Raw genomic sequence first — 10607 nt, forward strand, 5'->3', positions numbered from 1 at the left:
CCTTTTGACTAGTGGAGGACATGTGAATAACACATACAACCTAACGAAATAAATGAGAAGTTGGCCAGTTGACCTCAAAGTGCTTTGGCATTCTAAAATACTTCAGAGAACCATGACCAGATATTCAGAAGAAAGGAAGATTTAAGAGAGCTTCTTTCAACAGCTTTGTAAGTTGAAGATTAAGCTTATTAATTTTGCACTTGGCAAGAGAATGTTATTGCATGACAGCACAGGAGTGTCCACATCCATGAGAAAAAGCCTTCATACAGGAAGCACCTACACAAGAAACCTTCAGAACACACAAATTTCTGCTAGCATTGTCTTTTATTTCAACTAATCCACACAGACATAAAAATAAATTATAGTTTTTGTTGAGAAACTTCTTTCAACAGGTTGTGAGATTCCTATTTAAACATAAGCATTGAAGATGTATAGTTTTATCCACTGGTTGTTTTAATCTCACTTCCAAGAATATACGTTACAGGTGACCACTGGAGTCATCTAGTATGAACTCAAAAATCAGCCACTCATCAAATCATGAGCTGATGTTCAATATCAGTTCAAATCCCTTGGACATGCTGGTTTTCTCCCTGTAAAAGAAGTTTTAATTCGCAGTCAGCATCATGCACACAAGAAGTAACTGGCCTAAAGTTGATCTGTATGAATATCCTACATGCACTAACCCTTAAGCCAGAGCCACTTCTCCATACAAATTTCTTCATTTCTACAGGACAGGACTTTCTTTCGATTATATATATATACACAATATATATATATATATACCAAAATTATATATATATAAAATTATATATGTATATATTCTATTCTATGTCTATATGAATTCTATACCAGAGGACCAGCCAGATTAGAATAAATATACAATAACTGACTTGCCTAGAAAAAATCTATGAAAGTTTATAATTTGGATTGGCTAAATCTATATAAAGTTCGAACAATTACCATTAGCAGGTTTCCACTACTGTAAACTAGTAGTTTGGGCTTTTTAGTGTTTTTGTTCTTGGTTTTTTTTTTTTGTTTTGTTGTGGAGGTCTGTGGTTTTGCTGTTTGTTTTGGGGTTTTGTCTGTTGTTTTTGTTTTTAGTTTTCAAGTAAAGGATAAAACTTCCTTAGCTGTATAAAGCAATCCATCTACCAAAAACCAATAATCTTTTTCACACTACGTACCTGGAGACCAACCAGCGTACAAGGAACTCTTTTTCACTCGAGATGTGTATCACACAGGTTCATAAAGCACTGACATATCTGAGCAACCTGAAAAAGTAAGATTTACATGAAACTGATACTAAGACTCAAATAATATGAGAATCAGATGACAATTTAAAATCTAGCTATAAGCTACTAATCAAGTTGACTCAGTGACTTCCTGAAGTGCAATAGTTCCATGAACATGTTCCTCTCAGAATGATCCAAAGAAGAGTTTCAACCGCACCTCTGGGTTTGAGAGAGAAGTTTTATACCCCTCTGTGTTGGCCACTTAAGACACTGCCAGACTTAAGAGGGCAAAGCATAAAAGGGGAGTAGACTATAGCACCAATTTTTTTCCTGTTAACTAAAATTACCTGAAGTTGTCATTTACTCGAAAGATATATTATCATTTACTTAAAATTTATGAATTATCAAAACGCAAGACTTAAAACTATCTACAATTGTCATTACACTAGAGCATGCTTACCTACTAGCAGAACGTTCCAATGAAGTCCTGAGCATTGCTTCTGATTTAGGTGTGATCATCCACCTCTTGAACACCCCAAATGTGAAGTTGCTAAGTGGGATCCCTAAACAGAAAAAAAAAAAAAAATCATCATATTATGTCTTATTACAGACCTTAAAACCATCTTCTACAAAGCTGCAGAACTAATTTACATAAAGTTTAACAAATTGAGACGAAATAGTAAATGGTTCAATTTGTTAAAAACATTCTTTTCTAATCAGACCACTTTAACTACATAGAATAAGTATATTTATAATCAGAAACAATGTAAAGTTTATTAAGTCTAAATTGCTTATAGCACTGACGCTACTCTGAAGTAAACTGCAAACTTCCAGATTTAACAGACTGATCTTTACCAGCCAATTCTTTGCTACCTTGTGCCTACTTACATGTACCTTGTAACAAATTATATAGCACTGAGCCCAGAGACTGTCACTATTACAGACACAGTGGAAGACTGGGCCAAAACCCTATGCAATCAGTGACTTTGTTTCAACAGTTAGGTCTATTTGAACATGAGTGCCTATAGTATTCAGTACCTTAAATACTGCAGCTTGTAATTGTTAGTTTTCTTGATGCAGTCTATTTAAGAGAAACCACTGTATTGAATCAGATTTAATGTCTGTGTAGCCCTGCTATTACAGTTTAGAAACGAGTAGAAAGGTACAAATGTACACAAATACTTCCTTGGCTCAAGACATAGACACAGTATTCTCATATATGTTTGTCTTCAGGTAATACAAAACCTCAGGATTTAAAGCTCTCCGTTTCTGAAGCCCAAAGCCTTATCCAACGAGCCCCAGGCTGTGAGGCACTATGAGGTCGGCGTGCCCCCTTACCTACAGCCTTTCAAAGGCAAGGCTCCAGATCCCCAGCCGTCGAGGCCTACTGTGCTTTGCCTCCTCCCCGCGCCAGGAGCAGCCGAGCGCGGCAGGCCGGCAGATAAAGCCTCCGGGGACATGGGAAGGCCTTGGCGGTACACCGGGACGCTTTCTGCTGCCGTACCCCTCGCCGGGCACTGCGGAGGGAGAGAGAAGTCAGCCCGGAGCAGCGCGGGGGCCGGGGAGGGAGGAGGGAGCGGGGGCGCATGTGCCTCACGACAGGATGCAGAGCGGAGAGGAGGCTCCGCGCTGGGTTTCTGTGAGGGAAAGCTGCTCTATCCCCCTGTGTTGACTCCCCGGAGCACCGCCAGGCTCCGAGAGGGCAAGATTTGAAGGGAAGACCCGAGGAGGCCCACTCCCACCCGTCAGGAGCGCGGGGTCCTTGCTGAAGCGGTTGCAGCCACCTTACCGCGCTGGCTGACGACAGCGAAAGGAAGGAGGTAGCGCCTCCTGGGCCTTTAAATACCTCCCGCCGCTCCCGCGAGACCCCGCGCGGCGCCCGCCGCCGCTGGAGGGCGGGGCACGGGGAGCCAGCGGGAAGGCAGAACTGGCGCACGTGACTCCCGCCCCCCAAGGGCGGCGGGGCGGGTGGCCGTTGGTCCGCGCGCCGGAGCTCCGGGAGGCGCCGAGGGGACGCGGCCTGGGCCGCGCGCCGCTCTGCCTCACTGAGCAGCGTCTCTGTCGCTCGGTCGCGCTCCACGCAGCGGTCGCTCGGGGGCGGAGCCGCGGCCTGGGTCATGACGGGGCTTCCGTCTTCGTTGGGATGTAATTGTCGACCTCTCTTCCCAGGCCGAACTCTAGGGGCCTGGAGATCTTTAACATACAGAAACAAAGCGTCTTCGGTGTGAAGCAGCAGCCGTGTAGCAGGTTTGAGGAACTAAATACTGTTGATCCCTGTCTAAACTGCCATCTAAGCCCTACTTTAGGCGGCTTAGGATCTGTCTGTAAGGATAGTGAAGTAAGCCTCAAGCCTGCACTAATACCCTCTCTGACCTTACAGCACATGCAGCTCAATCTGAGCATGCCTTGGCTGCACTTCACAGGCTGTCACGGTGGAACTGGACCTGTTGTCCTGCGAGTTAGAGCACAACATGGGTGCAAAACATGGCTCTTGTTCTACAACAGCTGGGATGTGCTGCCTAATTTTAGGGTGAGTGCAAGCCGATTAGCATGAAGTGGAAATCGGTAATCTGCAGCACAGAGACTTTGAATGTTGCCCAACAAAGCTAGTAGGTAGGAACCACAGCATCTTGGTTCCCATGGAGTTCTGAATTCAATGGAATGCCCTGCTTCACAAAGAGGTGGGTATGTTGCTGAAAATTCATAGCTTCCTCTCTCAGTGTCGAGCACTATGCCTTGGCTCATACTGAGTAGCTACCAGCACAGCACCTGAAAGTGTGTGCAGAGACAGTTGGCCCCCTATCCCTAGAAGTTTTCTGAACCCTGTATTTTATTCACCATGAACACGTCTAAAAACATCTGATTCAGGCCGAAACAAACAGTCACATAGTTGCAATCAAGAGATAGCTCTAAAAATTGTTTCTTGTCACTTCTAGTTACCTCTTCTGGAAGTATTCTGGATACTTGCTTAAAACATTGTTGCACAGGCAATCCCTGTGTCTGTAAGTTTAGTCTGAGTACATCAGGATTCAAAAGCTGTATGAGGGCTCTAGGTAAGTCACTCTCTGGATACGAATTTATGAGACATGTAACTTGATGTTCTTTCCAGTGGGTTTCTCTGCAATTACCCTTTTCTACAGTTAGACACACAAGTCAGATCAGTCCTTGCAATGTAGCCAAAAAGATGAAGTGGCGTCCAACCTTCACATTTTTACCATCTGTGCCAGTGGAATGTACGGCAAGCTCAGTTTCTTCTTTTCCAGTACAGAATGTAAACTGGTACCACTGTTAGTGCAGCAAACCAGTGATAAGTATCCATACTAGATAAGCATTTTAGTCATTCAGATAAAGTCCTAGTCCTTTTTCTTCCCCTGAACGAGTTTTCTTCTGTCTTCCACATACAAACTTTGCATTGTTTGTCTTCTCTCTGACTCCATGGAATCTACTTTCTTGTCTGATAGTGGCACAACTTCAAGAGGAAGAATGCAGGGTCTCTTCCTAAACCCTCCCTAGAGAATAGACTACTGTCCTAGCAAGGGATTTGAGTCTCTTTACATGCAGGTAGTGTTCTCCTGTTTCCTGGGCAAGTGCTGTAACTATTGAGTTATTGCCTACAAGACTGCAGGCAGATCTGCTGATTTTATGTTTTGTTGGAAGGAAAGGGCTGCCTCTTAACTTTTACCTCAACAAACTTCTCAGCTGGGCACTCAGTCTGCCTACAAGCCTGGGTATCTTGGGGACTTGTGGGAAAACCCATGTTACTGGTGGATCTAAGTAGAGCCAAGATGGATCCTGGATCACTGATCAGGAGAGATGCAGTTCTGGTCATGAGCAGAATTTGCAGGAACTTCAGTTATCACGGGAGCTTGACTAGTGACCATGAAAATATTTAAGGGGGGAGGGAGGAAGTATGCATAGTTGTTAGAATAATTACACTTAAGGATCAGATACTTAATGTGCTACCTTTGTTCCACACTGGTCGCCTTATGGTGAAGAAGACCCTTTGCTTCTTATGAGTGTGAGAGGTTAGCAGGTCCTATGTGTGCCCAGGAAAAGCCATCAAGCATGCCAGTAGATGTTGTTAGGTCTGTTTACATTAGGGCACTTCCACTTTAGGTAGTCAAGGAAAAGAATATCTGAAGGTCCACGTTTCGAAGTTAGGTAAGCAGCAGCTGGTTTCCTTGGTTATTTTGTGGAATTAGTGTTGAGCTTTTTAAGGAGTCTGTAGTGATCTGAACACAGTTGATCAAATCTTGAAGGGTGGTGCCCTAATCAGCCAAGTCTTTTTTTGTGGGATGCATGAATTTAATCTCAAATTCACTGGTCTGATACCTCTCTCAGCCGAAAGACTTTTGAAAAACATTTGTTTAAAAATATCTTGTTGTGGTCACCACAATGCATGATTATAATTAATGTTTCATTTCAATTTCACTGTCTTTCTCTGCACTTACATGAAGGAAAACCAAGCAAGTAAAATCTTGGTTTGACCATCAGTCTTTGCAGCTGAATGACAGTATCAGTCCACATTAAATAATTGACAGGTTTGGGACCTTAGAATATAGCAGCCTCGGGTTTTTTTACTTGATTAGAACTTCGAGATGCTAATGTAATAAAAAAAATAATTTGATAAATTTATGCCACATTTTGCATAAAATGAAAATACTACTTTCAATTCTTGATGAAAATAGACTGAATGCCACTTAGAGCCTGCCTGCTGTCAAACTATCCTTTCCATTTTGTCCTCAGAGTATATGTTAGTTAAAATTAGAGCCTGTAGAAAAATAAAATAATAACAACAATAATAATAATAAATACAATTTTTTGAGAAGAAGAGGAAGGTGAGCCAGAATTGTTATTTCCTTTCTAGAGGCAGAAAATAACAATATATTTCTGTTAGAAACTTGGGTTTTCTGGTTTTTTGCTCAGTGAGTTTCTTCTTGTTTGATACATTACTTCCATGGATAAAAACTTTGGCTATCTCTTTCTAGCCAATATGTATGACTAGAACTTACACAGTATCTTTCCAACTGAAAGCACATTTTGTAGAGGTAAAAAAAAACACCAGTAAAGGCCATTCTTCACGCTTCCACCTTACAGAAATGTATGAATATTTCCAGTTGAGTAGTCAGTGTCAGGGAAGATCAATATTATGTCAACTGATGAAGAAATACACAGAAGTTATCTTATTGCCACTGTTCAAGGCTCCTAATACAATTTTTTGAAACATAGTTAAACGGGAGGAAAAAACCAGGAGTAAGATAATCACACTTCTACGCCATTATTCTATGGAGCATTGAACTGACTGTAAAGGCCTACACAGCCTTTCATAGAATAAACTGTTTAATGGTTATCACTATAGAACTCTCAGCTCCTTTTATCCACTCAGTCAGCTTTTGGTGTACTTGACATCCATGTATTTGTCTTATTCTGCTGCCTCTGGGCTTTTAAATCTGATGTCTGGGAAAAAAAAAAAAAAAAAAAAAAAAAGAAAAAAGAAAAAAGAAAAAAAAGGTCATCAGATGCTGTAAATGTATTTTGATTTCTTGCATAAAGTAGCAATTTCTGAGAAAAAGAAGGTATTCCCTCTCTGCCAACTAGTATAATGTTTACATTAGCAAAGATAGGCAAGCTTCAGAGATTAATTTAATGCAAAGATGCAAAGCTTTCTATGTTTCATATTTGGTATGTGACAACAGTGTGACTCAGGAATCTAAAGACAAAGTTTTACTGTATTTTTAATCAGGAGAAATAATTTCTCAGATAATCTGAACATGTTAGGTAGAGGTTGCTTTGAAGTTGAGAGACTTAGAGAAGAATAGTGATTCCAAAGTTGTTGTTTGCTTTGGGTTTTTTGTTTGTTTGTTTTGTTTTGGGGTTTTTTTAGACTAAGGAGCCCCCAGGAAGCTCAACACGTTTTCTGTGGATTGCCATGAATTTTTCATGGACTAGCATCCTTACCATTAGAATTTCAGGTGTAAACAACGTGACTTCTGCAAAACTGTTATGAGCCACGCACTACAACCTCACACCATGGGCTGCACATTGCTATTTGGCGTTGTACTAGAGCTCCCAGTCTGTTCTGCAGCGGGGGACAAGCTTCATGGAAAATATTTAGTCCTCATGCTTGTGTTTACATATTTGTAATTCTATTAAAAACACATTGATATTTATTGTAGAACATAATTTAATGTGAGAAACAAAATATATAAAATGTTTGTAAAATTCTAAACACAGCACTGAAAGTATACCAGATATTTGAATTATCTTTTAATTCTTATATATTCTCACAGCTTCCAGAAAATGTGTGTTGTTTTAACTGCCTTTACCATCAAAATGCCCTTTTAATTGCCTGTAAATGTATCCTAAATTTGATTCTGTTCCAACCACTTGTTCAGCAAAACTGACTGATGGTTACCCATTTCTGAACCAGAGTTTATCACAAGTAAAACATAGAAGAATCCTCTGTGGAATTTTCCAAGGTTTCTGGAGAGGAAATGCAATATCCTCTTTGTAGCATAGAACAGATATTCCAGTCCCAGCTTTGCTACTAGCTTTCCTGTGTAACTTTGGACAAGTAGCTAAATTTCTGCTGCCTGTTTTCTTGCTTTGTAAAAAAGGTAATACTAGCTTGCCACCCAATAATTTGACAAGTCTGAGTGAATGTTTGCAAAGTACTCTGAGAATGTCAGATGGAAAATGTTATGAGAGTCCAGGCCTCCGCTAGCCAAAGAGGGTATTTACAATAGGTTCTTATTTTATGTAGTGAAATAAAAATGTTCAAGCGTATAGCCAGATGAGACCAAGACTGCTCTAAAATTAAATGCAGGAGGCATTTTTTGACCTTTCAACAGAAATTATATAAGCAGTCTTAGGTTATAAATAGTTCTTTGTTTTCCTTCTCTTTGTCTAACACTCAGAAGAAACACAGGGTTAGTTGTTTGTTATGAAGAGATAGGGCAATGCTTTAGAGTGGAAACAATTGGTCACTGTTCTTTATTTATACAGTTCCTATAATGTTTGTAACTAGCATTTGTTGCTTTTTTTAGGACTTTTTATCTTTAGAAAGCTACAGGAATAAACTTCCTAGTCCTGCAAATAACACCACCAGAAGAAAACCAAAACACTCACCAGTCCATTTCAAGTGTGAAAGTTTCTTTTCCTCTTTCCCAATTCGGTAGGTGACTGAAGAGCAAAAAAGCCAGTGCTAAAGTGTTGTTAAACTGGCGTATAAAGACTTGTATGTTGCTTCCTATTTTTATTAGGAATCCTCAGAAATAAGACATGAAATGCATCCACCTTTAAATGAAAGTATTTTTATTAGTATTAAGGATAATGATACTGAATTCTTCACAGAACAATGTGTGTATGTATTTATGTCCATCTTTCCAAATTTGCTTGAACAACCAACAAATGCTTAGCTAATAACAATTAAATTCTGTATTATATAAAAAAAAAAAAAAAGTTTAACAAACAGAAACCAACTGAAACCGTACCCTGAAATGAAGTAATTAGCATCAGTGAAAAAGCAAAAGTGTGAAAATACCACTTACTTTCCTTACTTTTTTGTTTTCCTACTTCGTATGATTTCTCTGAGGTTCGTATTTTGGGAATAATGTCCTTGCCATTAACATATATATGAGGTAAATGGCTTTATTGATTATTACTTTTTATTCCATTTATATTTTTAATCACCTTCCAAACCCATTCATTTACTTCATAACTTTTCACTGAGAGCAAGTACGATCTCAACAGTAAACTGGAATAAATACGCTGCAGCAGAGTGCACAATTAGGCTTCTGGAATAAAAAGGATCTGAGGTTTCAAAGCCAGATGTAGTGCAATACTGTCAGTCCCTGGAGGCTACTTAGAAATGCATTGGAGACCAATAGGGCCTTGATTGCTTCCCAGATGAGGCTGGGGGTGGCCAGTTCTGAAATGACACTGCGGTTTAACTCCCATTTCCCCTGGTTATGTCAAGAAAACCCATGATACTATGTATAATCCAGTCCCCAGTGTTCAAACAAATTAAACACTTGGGATCAAAATTCACACATAATGTAAGATCATGGACTTAACAGAATTATACCAAAGATTAATTTTTCTCAATGTTATATTATTTGATGTCTCTTTTACATAGTGATTTGTGGATTTATGAAGCAGTTTAGTACCCCTGATGACTTCACTCCATAACATCCAAAAATCATTCTCCATCCTGTATTTCAAATGTCTGCAGTGATTTAATGTAACTAATCCAACTTACGGGGGAAAGAAAATTCTGTCTCTGTGACAACTCCATTTTGAGTTTCTTTGCTGAAACTATCAGCAGGATACCAATTAATGCCAAATTTGATACTGTTTTTATAAAGTGGGCACTTGTCCACGATGAGCTGGATCAAGGCCACTTACCTAACAGTATTCTAAGGGTAGGAATTTATCTTTAGATGCTACTGCTGATGCCAGATTTTTATTAATAATCATAGACCTTCTCTTGAAATAAATAAAAAAATAAAATAACTGACTTATGAATATTTCCTCTAAATAAAACCTGTGGGGCCAAGCTCTATAGACTGAAATTATTATATACCAGCATCATGAAGTAAAAGTGTGTCATGCTTCCAGGTGTTGTTAGGAGCAAAGGTGCCTGTAGAAATGCTAGCAGTTCTCTCTCTTCATTTTAATGGTTTCCTCAGCATAGCAGAAGAACAATAAATGGGCATTAAGCTTCTGCTGAAAACAACATCTGCTAAGGAAAAGGGGAATTCTAAGATGAGACATTGCCCTAGCTGAACTCTGTTCTTGCTGCTCTCAGAGATTTGCTGTGTGGCCTCAAGTTAGCTGTTTAATGGCCTTGTGCCTCTTAGCACATGTGTAAATTTAACACACTCATGCTGCTCTACTTGGAGAAAGGCATGGGCCACAACTTACTTGTGTTTGAAGAGGTTATTGCACTAGCAGTGTTGTATAAATGCCACGTGTTGTAAACTTGTGAGCACCTTGGCACTAAGACGCACGGTGTGGATAAGGTTCTAAAAGAGCATTTGTGAAGACAGAAGTTGTCTGCAGGAATGGCAATGCAAAGCACCTGCTGTAGGCAGTAAATTACATTCCAGCCTACTGTTCTGGGGTTTGTGAGTGCCTCAAATGAAGCGGAGAGAGCGTGTCCCAAAGTACAGTGCTGCCGTCACTGCCACACATCCAATGTCGTCCTGCCTGCACTCTGCCTTCCTGTTCTTCACCCTACTGCCCGCCGATTAGAACTCGCAGGCCGGGCGGAGGCGGCAGGGGCAGCCCCCCCGCACCCCCTCTCTCCGCAGAGCACTGGCTGCGGCGGCAGCCGCCAGCCGGGCCCGCCGGGGGTGCCCCCGTGCCGGTCAT

The 10607-nt window shown here is 40.5% G+C and overlaps 1 protein-coding gene across 1 annotated transcript; it reads right to left on the minus strand.

The window, feature by feature from the left end:
- Positions 1 to 401: 401 nt before the first annotated feature.
- Positions 402 to 10607, minus strand: LOC308040044 (uncharacterized protein; the record flags this gene model as incomplete). Its single annotated transcript, XM_080343853.1, has 8 exons — positions 402 to 590; positions 1185 to 1271; positions 1693 to 1795; positions 2571 to 2749; positions 3022 to 3425; positions 8361 to 8414; positions 10158 to 10258; positions 10474 to 10607. 6 exons carry the CDS (start codon positions 10605 to 10607, stop codon positions 1783 to 1785), a joined length of 885 nt encoding a protein of 294 aa, XP_080199979.1. The 3' UTR covers positions 402 to 590; positions 1185 to 1271; positions 1693 to 1782.

The sequence above is a fragment of the Nesoenas mayeri genome, assembly GCF_963082525.1.
Source record: "Nesoenas mayeri genome assembly, chromosome: 4".
Taxonomy (NCBI): domain Eukaryota; kingdom Metazoa; phylum Chordata; class Aves; order Columbiformes; family Columbidae; genus Nesoenas; species Nesoenas mayeri.